The following is a 27022-nucleotide window of genomic DNA, read 5'->3' as shown; positions in this document are numbered from 1 at the left end:
CTGTCTCTTCCCATGTGAATTTTGGTAGTGAGTGTGTGTTTAGGAATTTGTCCATTTCTTCTAAGTTGTCCAATTTGTTGGCATATAATTTTTCATAGTATTCCCTGATAATTGCTTGTATTTCTGAGGGGCTGGTTGTAATAAGTCCATTTTCATTCATGATTTTGTCTATTTGAGTGCTCTCTCTTCTCTTTTTGAGAAGCCTGGCTAGAGGTTTGTCAATTTTGTTTATTTTTTCAAAAAACCAACTCTTGGTTTCATGGATCTGTTCAATTTTTTCTTTGGTCTCTATGTTGTTTATTTCTGCTCTGATTTTTACTATTTCTCTTCTTCTACTGGGTTTGGGGTGCTTTAGTTGCTCTGCCTCTAGTTCCTGTAGGTGAGCTGTTAGATTTTGCACTTGCGCTTTTTTAATTTCTTGAAATAAGCCTGGAGTGCAAGGTACTTTCCTCTCAGGACTGCCTTTGCTGCATCCCATAGAGTATGGATTGTTGTATATTCATTTTCATTTGTTTCCATATATTTTTTAATTTCTTCTCTAATTGCCTGATTGGCCATTCGTTCTTTAGTAGAGCGTTCTTTAACCTCCACGTTTTTCGAGGTTTTCCAGACTTCTTCCTGTGACTGATTTCAAGTTTCAAAGCATTATGATCTGAAAGGGTGAACGGTATGATCTCAATTCTTTTATATTATTGAGGGCTGCTTTATGTCCCAATATGTGATCTATCTTGGAGNATTTCTGTTTATTTGGAAAGACTTTTATCTCTCCTTCTATTCTGAATGACAGGCTTGCTGGATAGAGGATTCTTGGCTGCATATTTTTTCCATTCATCACATTGAAGATCTCCCGCCATTCCTTTCCTGCCTGCCAAGTTTCATTAGATAGGTCTGTCACCACTCTGATAGGTTTCCCTTTGTATGTTAGGGCCCTTTTCTCCTTAGCTGCTTTCAGAATCCTCTCTTTGTCCTTATATTTTGCCAGTTTCACTATGATATGTCATGCAGATGATCGATTCAAGTTACATCTGAGGGGAGTTCTCTGTGCCTCTTGAATTTCAACTTATATTTCCCTCTCCAGGTTGGTGAAGTTCTCTGCTATAATTTGTTCTAGGACTCCTTCAGCACCTTTCCCTCTGTCTTCCTCTTCTGGAATCCTATGATATGGTTATTGTTCCTTTTGATTGTATCACTGAGCTCTCGAACTCTTGTTTCGTGTTCCTGGATCAGTTTATCTCTGTTTTTCAGTTTCTTCTTTTTCTATAATAGTGTCTTCTAAATCACTTATTCTCCTTTCTGCCTCTTCAATCCGTGCATTGGACGCCTCCAGTTTATTATGTATCTCATTTATCCCATTTTTAAATTCACCATAACTATTTTTAAGCTCCATAGTGTTTGTAGCCATAGTTTCTCTGATGTCCTCCATACTTTTTTCCAAGCCCAGCGATTAATTTTATGATTATTTTTCTAAATTCTTGTTCAGTTATGTTGCTTCTATCTGTTTTGATCAGTTCTCTAGCTGTCATTTCTTCCTGGAGTTTCTTTGGAGGGGAGTTCTTCTGTTTCGTCATTTTGGTTAGCTTTCTATCTCTTGTTCATTTTAAAAGCTTGTTGTACACACGGCCCCTGCAAATTCTGCTGTATTAGTGAGGGCTCTTTTGACTGTTCAGGGCCTGTCTGTTCATGAAGTGTTCTTTGGATGGTGTCTCTTGGTTTCTTTTGTTGAGGGTTTGGTTATTTTGTTTCCCTACTGGTAGTGGTATTTGGGACTCTCCACCATGTGTAGTTTGGTTTGTTTCTTGAGGCAGCCCTGGAAAAAGAAAACAGACAACCACATAGGGAACACAGGTACACAAACGCACATCAAAACCAATAAACACGCAAACCCAGGCTCAGGTAAAAACAGCTACAACACCAACAAAACAGCTATGTGGAGGGGATGGGCGTGGTTTGGTGTAGGCAGGTCTTTTCTCCACTGTGTCCGCTGGCCTCCCTGAAGCCCCTCCTTGGTGGTTGTGGGGGGAAGAATGGCGTCACCCCAGTCCCTTCTCAACCAAGCGTTGCAAATCACTTCTTCGGTCCAATCTCCCTGTGCTGAGGATGTAGCCAAGGTGGGCTGAGTTCTATGCCCCACACCTCGCCTGTTTCCAGGTCCCAGTCCGCGGGCTTTGTTATTCTGCCCTGAACAGTCCCGCAGGTGGCTGCTTCCCTGTTGCCTGGGGATTGAGTGGGGGGTGGGGGAAATGTCGTAGCCTCAGATCCACCGGGGTCAAGCAGGGATACAACCCCAGTGCATTCGGGAAGGTAGCAACTTAAGGTCCATAAAGTCTGCGTCGCTGCAGCACGCGGCTGCCGCTTCAGCAGGCGTGGGCACCGCTTCTCCGGGTCGTCGCCGCCGCCGCTGCTTCAGCAGGCCGCTGCTTCACCGGGCGCCGGGACCGCTTCACCGGGTCGCCACCGCTGCAGCTTCAGCGGGCCGCTGTCGCGGGCGCCGCAGCCCCTTCACCCGGCACCAGTACCACCTCCGCAGGCATTGCTGCCGGTTCATTGGACCACCGCTGCCATGGATGGTGCCAGGTGCAGGGCAGTTCAGTTTTTCCTGGCGCCTTCTGGGACCAGGGCACCTAGTTTAAAGTCAGCACCCGAGCCAGAGCTAAAAAACAGTCTTTCCAAGCTGAGGTTTTTTCCCTTTCCAGGGACGGTTCTATGAGCAATCTCAGCTTTTCTTTCCTTTCCCCTGGACTCGCAGCAGGCAGCTCGTCACCACTCGCCGGTTTATTACTCACTGCAGCTGCACGCAAGCTGGGTTCCTTCCCCTCCCTCCGTATCTCTGGGTCCTGTCCCACTTTTATCTTCCCCAGTTCGCACTCAAGCACTCAGGAGGTTTCCTTCCCAGTGTACTCTGTCTCTCTTCCCAAACTCCTGTGACTCAGTGTCCTATGACTTCAGGCCTTCTCTGAGAGACGGGTGCAGGCAAAATGTACGGAGCTCCTTACTTCTCCACAATCTTGCCTCCTCCTCTTTTTAAATTTTTTTTTATAGTTTATTTATTTTTGAGACAGAGAGAGACAGAGCATGAGTGGGAGAGGGGCAGAGAGAGAGGGAGACACAGAATCTGAAACAGGCTCCAGGCTCTGAGCTGTCAGCACAGAGCCCGATGCGGGACTCAAACCCACGCACTGTGAGATCTGACCTGAGCCGAAGTCAGAGCTTAACCGACTGAGCCACCCAGGCGCCCCAACTTCACACTGTTTTAATAACTGTTGCTTTATAATAAACCTTGATGTGTAGAAGAATAAGTTCTTCCATTCTCTTATATTTGTGCAAGAGTATCCTTTGCTTTTCTTGAGCTTTTGCATTTCCATGTACACATCAGAATCAGCTTTGAAGATCCACACAAATGCATTCATTTGGGTTTGCATTAAATTGATAAAATAATTTGGTGAGAACTGAAACCCTACAAACCATAAGCAACACTAGATATTGTATCTTCTAGCTGTCCAACCACTAAGCTAATGCCACATTTCTTTAAGTTTTGGTAGCACTCTACTTCAAGGTGCCAATTATTGGTAAATAAATAAAATTTGAAATTCTAGTGACAACTTACTAGAAGGTTATTTCTTGATCATGATGTCCAATTAGTAACAACAACAACAAAAAAGAGTTCAGAACAGTTTTGTTTCATGAATTCTTCAGAGACCTAGGCTCACCAAAGCTTAGCTATCTTCACTATGTTGTTACAAAGGTTTCCCTTGGCATTCACATCCAGGGGCAGACAGGTGAAAAGTTCAAAAATCATGCAGGGGGTGTTAATGGGCCAGGCCTGGAAGTAGCATATGCCATTTCTGTCCACACTGCATTGGCCAGAACTCAGTCACGTGGCCATGACAAGAGAGAATGGAAAATGTGTCCAGGTGAGGAAAGGCAAATAGGTAGCGGCCATAGTTTTCAGCCATCATACCTGCATTTTGTTTCCTTCCTTGATCTACTGCATGAACCAGAACCTCCAGTACAATGCTATTTAGAAGTTGTAATGACATCATTTTAGCTTGTCAGTGTTTCACTATTAAGTATGTTTACTATAGGCTTTTGTACGTACTCTATCAGATTAAGAAAGTTATCTTCTTGATATATTAACCACTTATGAATATTAAATTATATTAAGTACCTTTTCTATATTTTGATAACCATATGATTTTTTTCTTTTAATCTACTAATGTTATAAATTGTATTGGCTGATGTTAAAATGCTAAACTAATGCTGCATGGCTTGAAGGAACTAGTTGTGATATATGTATTACTAAATTTGGTTTACTAATACTTTAAGATTTCTGCATATGTGTTCATGATTAAGATTAAATTTTAATTTTCTTTTCTCACATCATAGGTTTTGGTATCAAGATTATGTAAAAATCATAAGATGAATCACATCATTCTTTAATCTGTAGAAGAGTGTGTGGAAGATTACAATGATTTTTTTCCTTAAATTTTGGTAGAACTTGGGGTTCTTGGGTGGCTTGGTCAGTTAAGCGTCCAACTTTGGCTCAGGGCATGATCTCACAGTTTGTGGGTTCTAGCCCTGCATCAGGCTCTGTGCTGACAGCTCAGAGCCTGCAGCCTCTTTCGGATTCTGTGTCTCCCTCTCTCTCTGACCCTCCCCTGCTCACACTGTCTCTCTCTCTCAAAAATAAACAACAACAACAACAACAAAATGTTGGTAGAACTCATTAATGAAGCCATATGAACTTTTTTTATGAGAAGCTTTTAAAATACTGATTCAAATTCTTAATGACTATAGATCTATTCGGTTTTAAGTTATATTTTTAAGAAATTTGTTTTATCTAACTTTTCAACTTTATTGACATAAAGTTGCTCATCTATAGTGATATTCTATTTTTGTTCTTGATATTGGGTATTTGTGTCTTCTTACCTTTTTCTTGATCTTGATCTTACCTTTTCTTGATCAACTTACTGAAGTTTTATCAATTTTATTAGCCATTTTGAAATACTTATTTTCAGCTTTTTTAGTCCTCTACTACTTGTTTACTTTTCATTTAATCTATTTCTGGTCTTTATCATTTCTTTCTTCTTCATTGTTGGGTTTATTTTGTTGTCGATTTTCTAAGTTCTGGAGATAGATGCTTAGCTTAATCCTTCTCTTCTTCTAATATATGAATTCAGCCTCGATATTCCCCTCTAGCAACTGCTTTAGCTATGCCCTATATGTTTTGATGTGTAATATTCTAACTACTGGCCAGTTCACAACAATTTCTAATTTCCATTACCATTCATCTTTGGTCCAGAAGATATTTAGAGAATTTCTTATTTTCTAACATAAAAGGGATTTCTAGATATCTTTTAGCTATTGCTTTCTAACATAATTACATTATGGTAAGAGAAACAATCTATAGGATTTTAACCCCTTTGAAACATTTGGGCCTTTAAGGCCTAGTATATGTTTTATCTATAATTAAGGAGGTATGCCGCCCAGATGTAGGTATAATCTTTTATATATACCCATTAGGTCAAGTGCTTTAATTGTGCTGGGCACATCCTCTACATCCTTAATGAGGTCCTCAAAACAACTTTTCTGAGACTGGCAAATTTCCTCAGAGAAATTTTACTCCTCTGCTTACCTGTCTGGGTCCCTGTGTTCCCTTCAATTTTAACTAATTTTGTCTGCTCTTTGATATAATGCTTTAAACGTGTCTTTATATCTCATCCAACATTTTGAGCTGCTTTTGGTGAAAAGGCTGATCTGAATAACCTAGCCTGCTACTACCAGAACCTGGAAATTCTCATTCCTGCCAATGTTAGCCGAGCACTGATTTTTCTTTTTTCAGATTTCTCTTTCATATGAAATAATGTAATTCTGAGTTCATTTCTTTTTATTGATTTTACACAATTTTGGAAATTTATTCAAATTTTAAATGATGTAACCATTCCTGTCTAAAACATGTGGAATTCTTCATGGCTCCAAGTTTTCAAAAGCCAACCTATCTGAACTCCTTCATCCTGCATATGCTTAACAGGATTATAAAAATGTAATGGATATTACAAGGAGCTCAAGAGGACAGAAACTTCTCACTGAATAATGCTCTGCTGTTTTCATAGTGTGCTGTGTTTTCTGTTGGTGACAGCCTCATATAGAATGTTTAACAATGTAGGACTGTGGAAAGAAAACAAGGTTTCGAATTAAGTAAGCCCTTAGGTCCAAATCCTGGTTCTGTCACATACAATAGCTGCCTTGTAACAAATCTCTTCACCTCTTTGGGCCTGTTTATTCATCTGTAAAATGGGTCTAAAGCCACCTACTCACAGGTTGGGATCACATGCATTCAAGTGCCTAGTACAATGCCTAGCCCAGAAAAAACACCTGGTAAGAGTCTTTCCTTCAGTGTGGAGGCACCAAAGCCTTACAGAACTAGAAAGGCAAAGGAAAAATGTTAAATATAAGCTCTATAGTATTATATGAGAGAGGGATTTAAAAGTGCAAATAGCACATTTGCAAATAGCAAAGATACTATGTACATGTATGATAATGTTATGCAAGGAAAAGTACGATTGAAAGAACAATTAATAAAGAAAAATATCAGTTAAATGCTTTGTTTCATTTTTTTCTGTTTCTGAAATTCTTAAAAGAATGAAATCCCTTTCAGAATTCATAATGCCGGGTTTGGGTCGTTTTTGCATTTTATATGTGTGCAGCTGTTCCTCCACTATAAGTATGCACATCTGCTCATTAGCAATACAATATAATTCCCACTGTCTAATTATTTGCAGATGATAGATTCCTTGTACATGGTCTAAAAAAAGGATAGTCCTTCAAAACTGGTGACTTGTTTAAAAAAAAAAACTAACTTAAAAGGGTCAGCACAACCAAGTTCAGATATTAATTTGGCAAGTTCAAATATATGAACACCAGCATGTAATTGCCAACTTGATGAGAAGCAGAAGGAAATATGATTTTTTTTTCTCTCTGCAATCAATGTTTCCCACTAGACAGCATGAGGGAGCTTCTTCTGTACCATATACCTGAAAGGAGGCTATGAAGCAAACCTGCTGAAAATGAAAACCCCACCCCCAATTCTCGAGCTTCATGGGAATAACCCACCTAAAGCAATGTTTCATGTTGAGTGTGTTGGGACATTAGGGTGGGGGATGTGGGAGGCAAGGACACTGAATGGAAAAGAATCCTTGAGGGGGGTATCTCTAGTTCTAACCATAGACTGAAGAGCCCCATTAATCCTCTACTCATGACTCTGAGGGCTAAGGTGGCAGGCCCAGGGTGTATAGTCCTGGGGCCTCATACCATAGAGAATATGGCTAATACCATAGAGATTATGTCTCACTGGGGAGAGTTAGACAAAGCTTTCTGAGGACAACTGGGGCCTCACTGTGGGAAAGGGAGAGAGGGTGTGGGAGGGAAAGGGGTGCTGAGAAGTTGATTGAAGATAAAGGGTATGAACCAAGCACAGGAAATGGTCAAATGTATTTAGAACATAAGCTGGGGGAAAATGCTAGAGAAAACCTGGAGGAATACTGGGGTTCAAGAAGGAGCAAGGCAAACAAGCAAAAACTGGTGAAATGGCACTTATGTCAGTGGCTATTAACTATGACATGCTTAGCCTGCTCAGCACTGGCTTCCACACAACAGACTACATTTCCTCATACATGCCAACACACACTTATGGGGTAAGAACTGTTCTATAGATGGGAAAATGGAGGTTTCCATCCATTTGTTGAATGATAAAATATTTCGAAGCTTACTTTCTAGAGGAGGAGACTGTTGGTCAACAAGTGAACAGTTAGATTGCCCCACCTTGTGATAGGTGTTAGGGACACAAGAGAAACCTGGGAGTGAGGGCTGGGGGTACTACTTTAGTTAGGGTGGGTCGGGGAAGACCTCTCTGAGGATATGGCACTTCAAGCTGAAGAAAAGGAAGGAGCCAGTCATGCTTAGAGCTGTGGGCAGACTGTGAGCAGTTAGGTACAGGCCCTGGGGCAAGAAAGCACTTGTGTCTTCCAGGCATGGAGTGAAGGAGGGCACAGCACCAGATGTATAGTGAAATAGAGCACAGGGTGGGGGTGGGGTGGGGGTACCCAGAGGTGCATGTGCTGAGGTTGCACAAGTGAGTGCCAATCAGTTAATCCTAGGTCAGGCTGGCCACTGTAAAGAGTCTGTATATTATCCTCCCCAAAAACAGGCAACCAGCAAAGTGCTTTAAGCATAAGAGGGACATACTTTGTAATGTGTTTTTAATAGGTCATTAAGGAGACTGGATTGGGAAAGGGCAAGACAGGCCAGTCAGGAGGCTAGTGTAGCAGCCAGATGAGAGATAATAATAGCTCAGACCCAGGCGCTCAAGTAAAGACAGAGAGAAATGAGACTTGGTGACATGCCGTAACTTCCTCAGGTCATGCAGCTAGTTCACAGCAGACCTGGTTAAAGCCATATCTCCTCTAACCCCAGGGTCCATACTCTTAACAGATTTAATTAAAGATACTTTAATTAAGGAAACATTTTAATTAAGATCTTCAGAAGAGTGACTGGGAGTTCATCACTAGCTTCTAGTTGAAGGGTATTTTAGTAAAGATATAAGTTCATCTGTTGTAGAAAAGGAAAAAAAAAAGCCTAACTGAACCAAAATAACAATAGGTTAAAGAAGATAGTTCTTGCACGGAGTTCAGCCTGCGATAGCGACTCTGGAGCCTTCTAGTTTGTAGCGCCTCCATTACAAGTGTGGGGCCCCCATCCATGTGGTCCAAGCTGGTTCACCACTACCTTTATAGGCAACTTGTAGGAAGGGAGGAAGCAAAATAACACTCCTTGCTCTAAGTACATATAACCTAGAATTTGCAACTATCATGTGTGCTCATTCCCTGGCAGTCAGATTTCTGACACATGGCCATACTTAGCCATAAGGAGCCGAAGAAATTTAGTTTTGATTAGTGGCTATGGATCTAACTAAAATTCTAATCCTACAGAAGTGGGGAAATTGATATTGGGGTCAATAAGCAGTCTCAGCCAGCAGGCATCTGCAGAAGGGTCACTGCTCCCTCAGGAGCCAATTGGAGGAGCTCCCCCCTATAGCCAAGTCCCCTGAGAAGGCCTGGAGCTACTATAACAGGTCCACAAATCCAATCATGCGGCAGGCATTGCCTGGAGTCTGTAGAATGCATTATGCGTGTGGGCATTTGTATTTTTCCAGAAGTACATGACAATGTGATGGTTAATAAAATAAGCATTCAATTTAAAGTGTAATTAAGTTCATAGTCTCATCTTAATATATTTGCTTTAAAAAGGTTACTAAGAATGCAGCTAGATCACATGGGGCATGGGGGGATCCATAAAATCATTTGTCCTTGGAAGAGGACCCCCTAGTCTGGAAGTCTGGACCCCTCTCACAAAGGGGAAAGAAAACAGCCTTGAGCTTTAGGTGAAGCTGAGTCCAAATACTGCCATCAACACCAAGCAAGACTGTCCATTTTTTGGAACCTTATTTCTTCTCTTCTGTTAATGGAGTTTCAATGAATGCCATTTCATAAGGCTGTGGTAAGGATTAAATGAAATTATAAATCTAAAACATCTATATAAGACTGGTCCATAAAAGGTGCTTAGAAATGTTGCTATCCCCGATGGAATACTACATGGCAACGAGAAAGAATGAAATCTGGCCATGTGTAGCAACATGGATAGACCTTGAGGGTGTCATGCTGAGAGAAATAAGTCAGGCAGAGAAGGACAAATATCATATGTTTGCACATATAGGAGGATTAGGAGGAACTTAACTGAGGACCATGGGGGAGAAGAAGGGGGGAAATGGTGGGGGAAAGGGAATGAGGCAAACCATGAGAGACTCTTGAATGATGAGAACAAATTGAGGACTGATGGGTGTGGGGGGGGAGAGGGGAGATGGGCATGGAGGAGGGCACTTGTGGGGATGAGCACTGGGTGTTATATGGAAACCAACTTGACAATAAACTATTTGTAAAAAAAAAAAAAAGAAAAGAAAGAAAAGAAAGAAAGAAAGAAAATGTTGCCATCCCTTCTCCCAGGATTGAGGAGAATAAAGCAGGTTGGAACTGAGAAGTCAGACGGAGGGATCAAGTGAGATGAAGTTGAAATGTCTCTACATTCTGCACCTGTGTCCTTGTGGCTTGGCCCAAGGTACGGGTCTGTGCAGGAAGAGGACTGAAATGGTGTATTTGATGCATAGAGGGTGCTAGGCAGGACACAGATCAAGCATGAGACGCAAGGATGCGATCTGCTTCTTTGGATGACGACAAATCTAAGGAACCACCTGCCCATCAGCCTCACAGCCACCACCCCCAGCGGCAGAGACAGTAACCGTTTCATCACAGAATGACAACATCAACAATGCTGAAATCTTTTCAACTAACAGGAAAGACAAAAGAAACTTTGTGGGTAGAAAACCCACGCTTTTGTAGGGAGAGGGTAAATATTTTCCCACGGAAATCGTGAAGATAAAAATAACTAAATAAACCCAGTGAAACTGTATTGTATTGAAGAAGACAGGAACAATGCCTGGCACTTGCATGGTACTTGACCGTTTTCAAGTTATTTTCACATTATTTCATTTAACTCTTATGAAAACCCATGACCTATGCAGTATAGACATTATTATCCCCTTCTGGCAGATGAGAAAACAGAGGCTCAGACTGAATAAAGTGTCTTGTCTAAGGTCATGCAGTTAGGAAGGAGGAAGGTGGGCCCAGATCCCAAATCTCCTAAATCTCAGGCTCTGCTGTGTTGCCTGGAGACTGGGGGGTTTGGAGACCATATAATCAGGAGTGAGCATGCTCCAGTCTATCCTTAGAAGCCTGGAGGGACCATGTTTGTCCCATGAGTAAGACGGAAAGCCGGAACAAGACATATTAGTTAAACGGTGGTATCTGTATGCTTTGGCAAAATAGAGATTTTGTGGTAATTGGTAAATTAAGAGAAAAGACTATTCCAATTACTGGCCAAATGTATAATGATACTATTCGGTCTGTTACTTCACTTGAAGCTAATCCACTGAGTATCACTCTCTCAGGACCCACTACCTATTGGCTGTGAAATAGCAGGTCTCTGCCCCCCACCCATATCTTCCAAAGTCTACACTTTCTGATAGTTCTCTTACCAGCTCTGCTCCCTTCCAAACTGCAGACCATGGGAAGTTCCTTCTTGACATCAGGGCAGATACTGTGAGAGTACCTTGAGGCAGTAAAGGACATGGAGGATTTTCTCTGTCTAGTGTATGCCATGAAGATCTAATTCAATTGAAAGGGGACTTTATGCTTAAACTCATGCCATTGCTACCATGTAAACCCTGAACATTCAAAAGGGTCTCCACATTTGCAAATATCATTCTAGGATATTGCTTCTCTCACAAAATGAAGTAAGACATAACTAAAAAACTTAAGCGACCCCTTCAAATGCTTAATGACTCTATAAACAAAGTACTAAAGTCTTTCAGCATGCTAATTAAAATACATTTCTCTTGAGCTGTATTTCTGTTAAGAATCATGTATTTCCTGAGCATATCTTCCCATCAAAGGTCAATGTCTTCTCAACTTTACTCAAGCTTTGTCTTTTTGCTGATAAGCAACTCTGGCAGAGGCAAGAGTATTCTTTACACAGTTTTAAGAATCACTCCTGCTTTGGAAAACAATGTAGATTTGGTTATTGCTTTATCGATGAAGAGTCTCCCCAAAGCCAACATGGTGCTGTCTTCTGAAATATCCACTTTCTGAGTAAGACCAGTCAGTTTTACACATCTCTCCTTCCCTCCTCTCTTCTACTGGATGGTTCTCTTTTCTGGGATACTTTGAACTAGGAAAGTGACAGGAGTCGCCATGTGACTTCAAGCAGAGAATTTAGAAGTTGTGTTGGGATGGCCAAGTTCACCTGCTTCATGACCATCCTTCAAGGAGTGGGCTTCAGATTCTTACCTCAGAAAAAGTACATGTGACTACATGTTTTGGACCTTCTGAGTTCCTTGGCAATGTTAAATTCATTGACACTTGAGTTCTTCTGAATTTATGTTTTTGCTTTTAAAGTTCCAGTGTTAACATATACTTGTTTTAATGATTTCAGGTTAATATTTTGGTCTTATACACATTTTTCTGAAGGCTCATTTGATCTCACTATGTTTGGCTTAAACTATTTTCTGCCTATAGAAATCTATTTTCTCTGTGCGTCAGCCAAGAGGCTGGATACTGCTGCATCTTACAGACAAGTTGGTGATTTAGTACCACCTAACAAAGTGCCTGACAAACAGAGTAGATACATGATAAGTGTCATTAGTGACCGACAGTCTTTCATAATAGTTTAGAAATATTGAGATGATTTGGTATATATTCAAGTCATGAATCTCCAATCTTAAACCCCAATTCTTCATTCTGAATTACCAAGGAATCCCCTAATCAAACCACCAACAGGTATTGAGAAAACAATCTTCAGTGTCATTCACTTCATGTCTCAGGCAATGACAAAATTATTAACCAAATAGCTTTAAACCTCTAATTTATAGATGTCATGGCTAACCATGAACATGGTTACTGAAGATACTAAGCACAATTATTAAGTTGAATGAGTGGCGAAGCACAAATTTTTGTTGTTGTTGCAAGTAACAGAAACCCAACAAACTAGCTTAAGTTAAAAAAAGATGAAGAAGGTGGGGTAGGTACCTAGTAGTTTTCATACTTAGAGGACCTCAGTCTCATGAAGATTCTCTCTTCCTATCTCTTGTCTCTCAGTGTCTCTGCCCATCTTCCCCCCTTGCTTCTCCTGTGGACAAGCTCTTTCCACATACAGATCACCTCTGCCTTGGCACTCCCAGAAAAGGGAGAACGCCTTTGTCTCTCATACAACAGTCACAGAGAAGGACTCCAACTGGTCCTGTTTGAGTCCCATGCCCATTCCTTGAATCAAACACAGTTGACAACAGGAAAAGATACTGTGATTGGCCAGGCTTGGGTCATGTGATAACTCCTTTCACCTTAGTTCCAGAAGTATCATGGAAAACTTTGGAATGCAGAAAAAGATTATTACCATGGTCCATTACACTAAACTATCCAACAAAAGTAATCTTAGTAATAATGTAGGAAGTTCAGATATCTTGTGATTTAATATCTGTGACTGTATCAAGCTGCATCAAGATGCAGCAATACTGCATCAAGCACTATTCTAAGTAGAAACAGACATATGCATGGGTAGAAAAACACTTCTTGCCCATGCATAATTTGTCTAAAATATCAGTGGAAAAAAATACGTCTTTAACAATCAAATCCTATTGTCTGTGAATGCTGCCAGTAGCAATTTTATCTTTTGACTTACAGAATTGAAGCTGAAGATTAACCAGATGACCTCTAAAGTCCCTTCTAGTCTATGAATCTACAAACCCTCCATTAGAATCAAAATACCTCTGGAAGAATAGTATACCAAGCTATTACTTTACTGAACAGTGTCATGGGCTAAACTGTATCTTCCCCAAATTTATATGTTGAAGCCCTAACATTTAGTACCTCAGAATATAATCCTACTTGGAGATAGAGTCTTTAAAGATTAAGATTAAATCAGGTCATTTGGGTATGTTCTAATCCAATATGACCAGTATCTTTATAGGAAGAAATTAGGACAAAGAACATGTGGAGGAAGACCATGTGAGGACTCCAGGAGAATGTGGACATCTACAAACCAAGGAGAGAAGCATCAGAAAAATCCAACCCTGTCAACCCCTTCCTCTCAGACTTCTAGCCTCTTCAACTGTGAGAAAATAAATTACTGTTGTTTAAGCCACCGGATCTGTGGTACCTTGTTATTAGCAAACAACACACACAGAATTTCAAAGAGAGCTGAAGTGCAGTTGAGACAAATTTGATGTGTGGGATGCGGAGAACAAGAGGTTCTTTTAAAAGTAGAATTCCCTCTAAGATTCAGGGGCCGGTACTAGTGACTTAATTAACTGAGATGTGCTGGTAAAGATGTGATAAAACAGTTAAGAAGTTAAGTGAAGAAAGGAGACAGAAGTGCATGACAGACTTTACCCTCTTTGAAAGCTTGGCAGGGCTAAGCATAAAGTGATTCTATCAGGACAGGACATTGTGGATGGCCAGGCCCAAGGCCACATACACATACCCAACCTTGTGAGCCTGTGGGAAGCCTGTCTCCTATATGACTTCAGGCTTGCCTGGGCTCCTAATGTGTATCTCCACCGAGAATTTTAGAGTTCTCGGCATCTGCCATGACCCTTGGCTTTGAGAGCCAAATGCCTGCTCCACCTGGATCAAAGGCCCACCAACACAAGCTCTTGGCTATCATCACTCTTATTTATGATGCTCACTGTCAGAGCTTCCTGCTTGAGCCAAGCCTGAGTTTGTTAGGCCTGCCTTTCTCATATGATAGGCCAGTCTAGTAGTCCAGACTGGGGTGACATCTGAACCTTGTCATTATAGTATTCATGCCTACCAGTCTTCTACCTCCCCTGCCCCATATCTTATCACTCTCCCACTAGGGACTCATGCCCCTATGTCACACCAGACTTCACTATAATGGAAATCCTGCTCCTGGCCTCCCTCCTAACCCACCCTGAAGGATTTGCCTGGATTCTGTACCTGCAGTACCCTGGCTCATTAATCATTCTGCTATTCTTGCCTTAGCTCTGACTTTTGCCCTCTAGTAAATTGCCCAGGCACTGAGCGATTCTAGGAATCAGAACTCAGGACCTACCATCCTGTGCTGCTGGGGCCATATTAAAATTCAACCACAAAGCACAAAGCACATTTGGAAAAACACATCCCTTCTTCGGAAACAGCCAACATAGCATACCCACTACACAAAAACCTGACACCAAAGGGAAAATATTTTTGTGAAATAGAGTGATTGGTAAATGAACAGGATTTGTGAAAATCACATCTATTATATAGGACTTCTCAGTTCATAAGCCTCATAATATCAGATCATCATATTGGCAAGGCAGTGCTTGTAACGCTGTTAGGATGAAATCTGGAAATTGCTTCGTTATTGAATATTACAAATGATATTTGCCAACAGGGGATTTTTGCTTGTGTGTGCATTCAAATAAAATTTCTGGCCACCATTGTTCATAGCCCAAACATATTAATGTCTCCATATAGCAAATTTCAAAGAAGACAAATGAAATATTTAAATAACCCAAGCATTGTGGACCCATTGAATACTGCATTTTACCTTTATGTTCTTTTTTTTTTTATCACCCGCAGACATTTAAAAAAAAAAAAAAGCCTGATAACGTCAAAAGATAAGAAAGGCTAAATTCAGGGAAATAAAGGAACCATAAATCAGGAAAACTTTGGAGCTGCTAGAAAGACACTTTAATTTTGTAGACAAAAGACTGCATTAAGGAGGAATAATGCAATAATCAAAGGTGAACGAATCTCTATTGTCTGGCGTCTTTCTCTGTGGGAATTTTCCCACCCCTGACAGCTGTAAAGGGGGGAGGAGTGCAGACTGTGGCTGCGCCTTTATTCTCTCTCCCGGTTGCTCCCCAGCCCCTCCTCTTCTCCGTCAATAAATGTCTGCAATCATATTCTTGAGCTCCTGTGTGATTTCAAGGTTCATCTCTTCCATGCAGCTCAAACACTAATTATCCCAGCTGTAATTAGTAAGATAATTAAATACTGGCTCACTCATCTACCTTGGGTCGGGTCATGATTCTCCCAGAAGACCTTGAGCAGTTCCTCAAAGCTGATGCGTTCTGGCTGGTACACCACTCGGACTACTTCTGCATGGCCAGTTTTTCCTTGAAAGAAACAGAACATACAACCAAAATTTACTGACAACACCAATTTGCTACAAGTTACTCGTTTCCAAAAAACCACCAGACAAAAGCTCAAATTCTTCCCTCCTCCAAAGGAAGGGAGGGAGTGTAACTGTATGTTAGCGAATGCTTTCATAGTAAGTCTGTCACTAGTTCTTTTTCCATAAGAGCACACAGTTGTCCTCTGGCAAGCTTCCTGAGGATGATGACTTCCCGTCATTGTGCTCTAATTATTTTTTTAATTTCATGAGAAAACAAACTTGGGTTTTCTTTCTTTCTTTCTTTTTTAATCTCACTCTTATGAAACCTTAGGCATCCAACCTGACATAGTGCTCAGGGTTTGAAACTCCATGAGGGGGATGAGCCAATTTATTTTTATCATCACCACACTGTGCTATATGTAGTAAGCGTAGCTGCACGAACAGAGTGAGATGGTGCCAGATCAAGAAACCTGTAACAAGCAGGCTTATATTGCATCAGATAAATTCGTTAATGGAGGGACATATTTGCTGTGCTGTTAACACAGAGGCATGGGTCAGGTTCACATACCCAGCGGGGTGGTAAGTGTTTTGTCAGTCTAATTTGTCTCTGCAGTAAACAACCGCTGCAGCAAATGTGTCTGTGTTAGCAGGCCCGTTCTCAGAGGTGGTCCCCAAGGTTCTGTAGATCAGGGAAGTGGGTATTTGTAGGAGCATTTGTACCTATGGAATTCATGCCCTGCCTTATTTTACAGTGTTAGAGTGTAGTAAGAAATAGAACCCTCCATACATATCATTTCTATATTTAAATATGTTTTCCATCTCCTTCGAATCACCTTATATGTAGTAAAGAATTTAGCCTTGCCCAAAGATATATCTGGCCTTTGTGTTGGGCCTCTGGAAGGTAATTTATGTCCTATCTGATAGGAATGTCCTTCTTTAAAGTGCTGCCAGCCGCACCAACAGTTGTAGGGTGGAAGCTGGCCGCTCTGAATCTTAGGGTAGGGTTGGCCACACCCAACAGTGTTAGGTTCAGGGCTGGCCATGCCAGAAAGACCAACCTTGTGCTGAGAGTGGGGTCTTTGGGTAACACACAGCATTAGCTGACTCGAAGACGGAATTCAACCTTGTGGGCAATCAATGAATCACACCTGTGTAATGAAGCCCCAATAACAACTCTGGACATCAAAGCATGGGTGAGCTTCCTGGTTGGCGATACTCTTTGTATATTGTCATGCATGGATGCCAGGAGGGTAATACATCCTGACTGAGTGGAAGACAACACAGAAACTTTGCACTGGAACCCTTCTAGACCCTGCCCTATGCATCTCCTCCTTTGGCTGGTTATGATCCATACTCTTCCCCTGACCTACTGTAACTCTGAGAACTGTTCTCAGTGAGTTCTTTGAGTCATAACAAATTATCAGACCTTACAGTGGTCCAGGAATCCCTTGAACCTTCGACTTAGTTTGCAAAAATGTTTGCCCATAGGTTGGTAATCTCACCTTAATTCTCAACCATTTTACCTTTGGAAAACTGAGATACACAGAAGTTAGCTTTGCCAAAGTTCATACAGAACTAGTGAATTTCTGGACCATACTCTAAAAACCTTCTGGTGTTTTATCCAGGATTCTGACCAATAAACAAAGCAAAGAGAGCAAAGTGAACATGAATCCAAAAAACAGAAAATAAAATCTATGCATTATCTTTAACCTTTTTTAATATTTAAGTTTATTTCTGATGGCAGAAATAAAAATTTGCAAACAATACGAAGCTTAGAAAATGTGCAGAATATAAAAAATAATACAAAAGTCATGAGTTATATTCAGACCACATAAGTACTATCAACATTTAAAATCAATTTTTTTTAACATTTATTTATTTCTGAGAGGCAGAGCATGAGCGGGAAAGGGGCAAAGAGAGAGGGAGACACAGAATCTGAAGTAGGCTCCAGGCTCTGAGCTGTCAACACAAAGCCCAATGTGGGGCTTGAACTCAAAAACTATGAGATCATGACCTGGGCTGAAGTCAGACACTTAACCAACAGAGCCACGTAGGTGCCCCAGTCCTAGCAACATTTTCTACACAACTCTTTTGGATGTGTACCAGATACACACAAGTGCACGTGTGCTCATACACACACACACCACCACCACCACCACCACCACCACCACACCATGCACAATTTGCTTTATTGTAATGATGGCATCATGCTTTTCTTCCACTTACCAGAATATTGTATGTTCCCATATCACTAAAATTTTTAGAAAAAGCTACTTATAATGACTATATAACACTCCAAAGATGGTTGTACTGTTATCCAATCATTCCCTGTCATTGAGGGTTTAGATTGAATCCTATTTTCTTTTTTTTTTTAATTTTTTTAATGTTTTACTTATTTATTTTTGAGAAAGAGAGATAGAGACAGCATGAACAGGAGAGGGTCAGAGAGAGAGGGAGACACAGAATCCGAAACAGGCTCCAGGCTCTGAGCTAGCTGTCAGCACAGAGCCTGATGTGGGGTTCGAACCCATGAACCGTGAGATCATGACCTGAGCCAAAGTTGGATGCTTAACCAACTGAGCCACGCAGGCGCCCCTGAATCCTATTCTCGTCTGTCAACATAAATATCTTTCCACATTTTCGAGACTGCCTCAACTGTAGTTATATAAGTAGAATTTTTAAACCAATACTTATAAACATTTTTAAGTTTCTTGATATCTAGTGCTTACTGCTATTCAGTAAAGCTGACCCAATTTTCTCTTCCTATTGGCAGTATATTTCAAGGCCAGTCTCAGTCACTATTATAATGTTTTTAACTCTTATCAATTTATAGCTAGACAATAGTATCCTGTCATTTTATTTCCAAAGAGTTTAATTATTAGTAAAAAAAAGTCATGTTTATTAATAATTTTAATTTATTTGCTCTAATTTTGGTAATATCCTTTTTATATTGGGTTATATTTTTATTTTTCTTATTACTTTTTAAAAATATATTTAGGGGCACCTCAGTGGCTCAGTCAGTTGAGCGTCCAACTTCGGCTCTGGTTGTGATTTTGCATGCAGTTCGTGGATTTGAGACCCCACACTGGGCTCTCTGCTGTCAGTGCAGAGACTACTTTAGATCCTCTGTCCCCCTCTCTCTGCCCTTCTCTTCCTTGTGCTCTTCTCTCTCTCTCAAAAATAAATAAACATTTAAAAATAAATAAATTAAAAAATATATATTTATATTTTAAATGAACTGGTCATTTTACATAATTTTAATTCAAATACTACAGTCATGTATGTAAGCAATCAAACAGATTTTATATTAACAAGTATGAAAAGAATTATGGGAGAATTTATGGGAAGAAGATACATTAAGTATAATGATCATGTTATTGTAAAATGCTTTTGATTCTACTTTAAAATCTTATTATTTTGTATTTTAAAATGTTTACATGAATGATTTAATTACATAAGAATTAAACTCTCTAAATATTAAAAATAGTGGGGTGCCTGGGTGGCTCAGTTGGTTAAGTGTTTGACTTCACCTCAGGTCATAATCTCATGGTTCGTGAGTTCAAGCCCTGAGTCCGGCTCTGTGCTGACAACTGGAGCATGGAGCCTGCTTCAGATTCTGTGACTCCCTCTCTCTCTGAGTCCCTCTCTCTGCCCCTCCCCTGCTCACACTCTGCCTCTCTCTCTCAAAAATAAACATGAAAAAAATTTTTAAAAATAATAAATATTAAAAATAGCAACAATGTGTAACAAGCATGACAAATGTATTTGGTAACAAAAGCACAGAAAACCACACTAGAAATACAGGCAAAAAATTTAAACAGGCAGTGCATATAGGAAGAAATAAATGTAAATAAGATTGAAAAATACTCAACATTTTTAGTGATAAAAGCAAATAAAGGAACATGAACATATCATCTCTCATTACATTTTGTAAAGCCACTTAAAAGCATACCTAGTGCTGATGAGGAGGCTATGAAACTGGCATCTTTACTTGGGTGGTGACAGTATAAATGACCGACCACCACAGACATATGTATCAAGAGCCTCAAAGATTAACTCACCTCCAATAAGTGATACAGAAAATCTGTCTCAAAGACACAACCCCAAATAATGGAAAAGATATGTACATGCAAAAAAAACAAAATCATTTCATCATTACTACAATGGTGGAGTACTATAAGAAATCCAAAAGTCAAATAAAAAAAGAAACCAATTGGGGCACCTGGGTGACTCAGCCGGTTAAGCGTCCAGTTTCAGCTCAGGTCATGATCTTGTGGTTCATGAGTTTGAGCCCTGCATCAGGCTCTGGGCTGACAACTCAGAATCTGGAGCCTGCTTCAGATTCTGGGTCTCCCTCTCTCTCTGCCCCTCTCCCGCTCTCTCTCTCTCTCTCAAAAATAAATACAATTTAAAAAAATTTTTAAAAAGAAACCAATTATGGTATAACCTCATGATGAAGTATCATGTGACCATTAAAATACAATGTCTTAACCCTAGTAAAAAATGTTACCATTCACCGAAGTCTGATAAAACGGCAAGCACTTTATCTATTCAACATTCTTGAATGCTCGTAACAAATTTTTTCCAAATTTTTTATTGTGAAAAATACACATAACAAACTTTACCATCTTAACCATCTTTTATGTGCACAGTTTGGTGGCACGATGCACATTATCATTGTTGTGCTATTGCCACCATCCATCTCCAGAACTTCTTTCATCTTGCAAGCCTGAAACTGTATCCATCAAACACTAACTCCTCATTTTTCTCCTACCCACAACCTCTGGCCAACCACCATTCCACTTCTGTTTCTGTGACTTTGACCACTCTAGATACTTCAGAAAAGTGCAACTGTTACTTAGCATAATGTCCTCAAGGTTCACCCATGTTGTAGCATGTGTCAGAATTTCCTACCTTTTTTTTTTTAAATGTTTTTATTTATTTCTAGGAGAGAGAGAGAGAGAGAGAGAGAGACAGCGTGAGCAGGGGAGGGTCAGAGAGAGAGGGAGTCACAGACTGAAACAGGCTCCAGGCTCTGAGCTGGCAGTCAGCACAGAGCCCGATGCGGGGCTCAAACCCACGAACCGTGAGATCGTGACCTAAGCGAAAGTCGGATGCTTAACCGACTAAGCCACCCAGGCGCCCCAACCTACCTTTTTAAGAATAAGTGATATTCCATTCCAAAATGAGGGATATGCCACATTTGATTTATCCATTCATTTGTCAATGGACATTTGGGTTGCTTTCCCCTTTTGGCTACTGTGAATAACACTGCTATAAACATGGGCATACAATATTTCTCACAACAATTTTATAAGAGAGATGTGATCCCCATTTTAAAGGTGAGGCAACTAAGTCCTCTCTGTAACTTTTCTCACACAACATCCCACAGCCAGTGAGCACCAAGATCTAGTGAGGTGCCAGCCAGTAAAGATCTCATTCTATGCCCACAAGTGAGGCTCCTGACTGTAGACCGCTGAAGTCACCAAGTGGCAGCAAATGTCATAGAGGCAGTGGCCCACATGAGAAATCACAGCTGTGGGATAATTGACATCCAGGCTGTCAAGACTATTTTACAGGATTAGGCTCTTCTTTTGTGGTAGGAATATGGGGTCAGGAAAGATTTCCACAAACACTTTCAGACATAATCTGAGCACGGACATTATTTGTAGAGAGGTTTAAAGAAGCTTGGTGGTTTAAAAGAAACTGCTACCATTAAAATTCAAGATCCATCTGCATTGACAAACAGTGGGGAGAAGCCTTCGTCAAACTCACCTTTAAGTTTCTTTATTTTATTTCTCCAAAGTACAAGAGTCTGTGTAAAAATACACAGTGCAAATGATCAAAAGGATTAAGGGGCTAGGAACCACTTACAGAAATGCCCATGCCTCCAGGAACTCACCAATGTGCTAGGCTAATTTGATACCCGGGACCAATCTGCAAATACTCTCTGGTGCTTCCAGAGATAAAAGGCTATATCTTAAAAATACTTTGAGCTGTTTCTGCATATAACATCGTGCAAATAGCATGATAGATGTGATATGCAAACATGCTTGTTAACAATGTGCAGCAGCATTAGAAGGGTTTTAACATTGTTGTTCAAAAATATCTTGAAATGAAAAGGACTAATATCTTCTCTGAGCACTTCCCAGTGTTGCCTTATCACATGACCCCAAAGAAAGGTCATGAATGCAGAGAGGTAGGTTATGGGCAGTCATTCCTTATAAGACAAAGATCCTAGAAGAAACATAAAGACATGTTCAGCGAGTGGGGGCGGGGGGGAGGGCTGAAAAATCAGGCACTCCACTAGAGCTTTGTGGAAGCCTAGTGAACCAGGTGTTTTTAAGGAGAACCCCAAGATAAATTAGCCTATCTTTAAAGCCGTATGTCATGGCTTTCCATCCCATGGGAAAAACATTATCTTCAACTCTTCCAGGTTCATGTGATTAGTGTTTGCTATACTCAAGCTAGTAAGAAGGGAGGAGAGAGTAAGACAGTGGTCTGCCCAGTAGATGAAAACAGGAGACAGGTCAGAAGCTGGTGAGATGCAAGGGCAGGGGGAGGGTAGCAGAGGGTAGTGCTGTGTGCACGTGAGAAGCGCCCACTCGGGTGCCACACACTGCCTGGGCTGCCATCCTGGGTCAGCCCCTCAGCAACTGTCTAACCTTGGCATGGCCAGGGAGAGAAGAAAAGGGTGGTTCAAATCAGAGTTCCCTGCCATATGAGCCATGCCTTCCCTATGGGGTCCACACTCATTTTGGAAGGCCCTTTATCTATTGAGTTGCTTCATCTACTTGGGGAAACTTGCCCCAGTTTCCTCATCTGCAAAATGTGGAATTAGAACAGTGCCTGGCACTTAGGATAGAAGTCTCTCTAATTCTCTATGTCTTATTATCGAAAGTTATATTATTATAATTATTCTCTACTCCGCTGGGGTGGAAGGGGAAAACACTGGAATTAAAGTCACAAGAAGTAATTTAGACCATAGGTCTAACAAGTAGTTTGACACTTTTTTGACTGTGATCCCATGTCTTCTTTTTTGGATGGAAAAAAAATAACCTCTGTGACAGAAGACTCATCAGGATTTAATGAGGTCTCATATGTGGGAAAGTACTGGGGAAGAGTAAAGCTCTCTATACATAAATAAGAGATTTCTATTGTTATTTCCCTTTTGTGTTTTCTTAAAAGGGACGCCTTCCCCATAAGAGACTAAATCATAGGAGAAAACACATGATATAAGGAAGCGTCCAGTTCATCAAACTAAATTTATCTCTGTAAGTGTCTAATTCTGATTTTACTCATGCATTCATTCTTGAAATATCAGCAAAGTATCCACACCTACTCAATCAGGTACTGAGGTGAGGTCCCAGACGACACATTCTGGCCCCAATGGGAACTGTAGTCAGGCCTTCATCCACACCAGGCAAGGAACCAGATTCCCACACTTCTGAGGAAATGTGATGAATCAAGTGTGATTCCTCACTTTAGAATCAGAACTAAAAGACAGGGGTTTAATGAAAGAGTTCTTAATTCAGGTAAAAAGAAGCCTCCGGAAGCAGTTTGGAATCTCACCTCCCTGGAGATTCTGTTTCCTACTATGTCATGATAGCTGTCAACAACTTCTTTTGGACAAGAACCTTTGTGCATCAGAGTCCGTGGTACTCAGGAGACAGTGAAGAGCCACCTGGACTGAGAAGAGCTGAAGGCCCCCGACTGTCCCCAGGACAGAATATGTGAGGCCACCTCTATCAGGTCAAAGCCAAACAGCTGCAGGCCAGCAGGCGGCAGTCGCGAGTGGTGAGAATCACACAGCTGGTGTGATAAGCCAGTGAGTGGAGTTCTATTCCGAATTCTAGGCAGAAATGGTAGAAATGCCCACAGCATGAGCAAATATCATGCAGAGAAGATTTCCATAAGGAGAATGAGCAGGACTGTCTGCCAAGGGCAGCTTGAGCCTGTGAGGAGCTCCTGGGTGTGGCATCTGGCCTGAGCAAAAGGGGCTCCAAAGGCAAGCAGAGCAGCCCAGACCTGTATGATTTATGTGGATTCCCAGGTCCCAGGGTGCAAAGAACAGCCTGGGAGAGCAGAGCTCCTGGCCCTTGGGAAAGGGCTTGGCAAAGACAGAGAGGAGGAAAGCAAAGGGAGGTGAAAAGGCAACAGGGAAAGGAGGCTGCAGACAAGACCTGTGCACATGGTTCCTGCTCCCAGTGTTGGGGCTCCTGGGACCGTTTGCTGCGGCTGTGGGGAGGGTCAGGGAAGGGGTCGTCCACCTCGTCCCCCAGCAGACAGGACAGCCACATGGGTACCCCCTGCATCAAGCAGGGCTTCCGCTGTATCTGCAAGGCAATGAGAGACCTCAGGGCCCGCTCATTCCTCTCCCCATGTTGTGATCCAGCCATGGCCACACATCACAGTCAACAGCATTCCTGTCTAGACCCAGACTGCTGGGCACCACTCAGCTCAAGGAAGCACGCAACGGTGTGCTTCCTGGGCTTGCCTCACGGCCACTTACCAGCGGTGTGATCTTGACCAAGCTCTTTCCTCACTAGGCTTTCGTTTCTTTATCTGTGAAATGAGGATATTCATAATACACCTCAGGGACTACTGTGAGGATTAGTTTGGTAATCCACAGGAAGCATTTAGAAGAGTGTGGCCCATCACACACATGAAAGCCCACCCAATATTAGCTTTATTCATGATAGTATGGTTAGTGTTGTTATTATTACTATTGCCACTGTTATTTCATAATTGCAGGGGGAGAAGGTCTGGGAATCCGTATTTTTACAAGATTCCCCAGGTGATTCTTAATAGTAACTAAAGTGTAAAAACCACTCACCTTGAGCCTGGTGCACCCCTTAAGCCACCAGCCGCCAACCTCCACTCTCCTGAATCTCAGTGCTCACTATCTGAGTTATCAGAAGGTGCATGGGAGTCCCATAGGCCTTAAGGAAGGCAAGCAGGCTGGATGGGAATGGGTGGAGAGGGAAGGAGAGAGGGAGGGAGGGAGGGAGAGCACAGAGGAAAGCAGGAAGGATATTAACCCTATTAAAAAAATAAATAAACTAGAGGCACCGGGGTGGCTCAGTGGATTAAGTGTCCAACTCTTGATTTTAGCTCAAGTCATGATCTCATGGTCATGAGATCAAGCCCTGCGTTGGGCTCTGTATTGAACATGGAGTCTGCTTGGGATTCTCTCTCTCTCTGCTCTTCTCCCCTGCTAGCACTGTTTTTCCCTCTCTCTCAAATATAAAAAGTAAATAAATATAAATATACATTAAAAAAATAAACTGAAGCATATTGGACATCCTAAGTGTTTATCTGAGCAAACATCTGTGCAAAACAGGGTGGCGACAAACAGGAAGTGGTTAAGAACCCTCCACAGACAGGAGGTGGGGAGAAACCTATATAGAGAGCTTGTGGAAGCAAGTAAAGGAAATTATTTGACTGGCTAAAGCTGTTAGTTGGCTGTTTGTGATTGGCTGTTCTTAGCATTTTGGTTTCATAACCTTGAGGTACTTACAGGACTAGATTGTGATTTGGTTATGTGGGTGCCACACTATTAGAGCCACCTCAGTCTATGGCCACCTTGTTTAATTAACTTAACACCCTTTACAAAGATCTGTGGAATGAATGAGGAGGGGAAGGGTGAAAGGAGATGCATTTAATAAATGTAGCATTTATTAAACCCCACACATTGCTCTAAACTCCTGATATGAATTCATGAAGTTAACACTCACAAAAACCCTGAGATAAGTAATACCCACTTTTTGGAGGAGGAAACTAAGATGCAAAGAGGTAAAAGAACCCAAAGTCATACAAAGATTAAGTGGCAGAGACTGGTCTTGGGCCCAGCATGACATGGCTCACAGATAGACTAGAGGGCAGTGTGGTAGAGTGTGTTTGTGAACAGGCAACATCCTTATCAAGACATCAGATACAAGAGAAAGGAAACGGTCATTGTGGACAGAAAAAGTCAGGGGTGCTTCATGGAAGGGGGCAGTGCATCCAGGCCATGGCCATGGTTATAAACAAAAGTGGGAATTCAAAAAGGACAGGCAAAGAGACAGGGAGCTCTTCTTTTCTGCTGCACCACCACTGAACTGCTATCAAACGCTGTAACTGGAAAAGCCTCTTAGTGGCACACCCTCCGAGCTCCCCCTCTTCAGCCCAATATAACCACAAACCCCCTGTATTTGGACATAGTACTTCATATTTGCAAAGTGCTTCTGGCTCCACAAATTCATTTTAGTATCACAGCCACCTTCCCAGTGCAATTAGCAAGGTTAATACTATTATGTCCATTTTACTAATAAGAAAGCCAAGGCTTGAAGAGACTGAAGAACTTGTTGAAGTCTCAGAGCTTGTAAGTGACTGAGACAACCGAGAATTTGACCACTGTCGATGTGCTCCACTCCCTCAGTTGCTTCTCCCACAACTGTCCTCTGCCCAGGGGCCTACAGGAGCCCTTCCTGGCCACCAGGCCTCTCCATGTCTCCAATCTCTTTTCCCCACACCCTCTCCCTGATCCAGAGAGTTCATATCCCCATCCCCACCCCTTGCTGCTATAATCCCCCAGCCTGCATTGCTCTCCCTCCAGCCATCTGAAATCAAAGCCCTCCCCTACTCTCAAGGTCCCCTTAGGTGCTGCTTCTTCCAGGAAGCCCTCCTTGAGTATAGGACCTGGACAAGAAGCATGATGTAGGGGAAAAAGCACAATCAGTGGGCTCCAATGGGATCTGCTCTGCTCAGATCCAGGCTGGCTGACTGAGTCAGGTGCCCTGAGGTCTCTCGCCAGATCACTGTGATGAAAAGAGATGGTGTATGTAGACGATGTAGCAGGTATTTCCATAGGGGGGTACTCAGAAAATGATTTTTGTCTTCTAAACATCACTGATCCAGTCTCCTTCTTCCACTTGGAATCAGTCCCTCACATTATAACACTTGAGTCCTGACTGTTTCAAGCGCTGGCTTGGTGTTTCATGTACACAGAGTTCTCCTTGGGAAAACGAACCATGACACTGGTTCTTCTCTGTCATCCCCCAGGACTGGGAACATGATCTGATATTAATAAATACACACAGACTGGAGGATCCTTTGTGCTGATGTTTTTTTCTACCACTTGCCTAGCCTTCATCTGGATGAGTGTCCACACTGGCCCCAGCACTGCTCACCTGCCCAAGGATCAGTCTCCTAAATGGAATTATATATAAATGCTCTGCCCTGCCTCTCTGTCCCTAAC

The 27022-nt window shown here is 41.7% G+C and overlaps 1 protein-coding gene across 5 annotated transcripts in view; it reads right to left on the bottom strand.

Moving 5' to 3' along the window:
* MSRA (methionine sulfoxide reductase A) overlaps window positions 1-27022 on the bottom strand; it is a 445744-nt gene that overhangs the window by 140050 nt on the left and 278672 nt on the right. For all 5 annotated transcript variants that reach the window (XR_013336409.1, XM_077769707.1, XM_077769706.1 and 2 more), the window contains one exon: window positions 15680-15784. Coding sequence is in view for 4 of the 5 variants with exons in the window: in XM_077769707.1 (XP_077625833.1) it covers window positions 15680-15784 (105 nt within the window). In the remaining variant the exon portion in view is untranslated. The remainder of the gene's footprint in view (window positions 1-15679; window positions 15785-27022) is intronic.

This window comes from Crocuta crocuta, unplaced genomic scaffold (genome assembly GCF_008692635.1).
Source record: "Crocuta crocuta isolate KB4526 unplaced genomic scaffold, BGI_CrCroc_1.0 scaffold551, whole genome shotgun sequence".
In the NCBI taxonomy this organism is placed as follows: Eukaryota; Metazoa; Chordata; class Mammalia; order Carnivora; family Hyaenidae; genus Crocuta; species Crocuta crocuta.
Note: the sequence above shows the minus strand (reverse complement) of the source record. Positions and strands in the feature narration are given on the sequence as shown.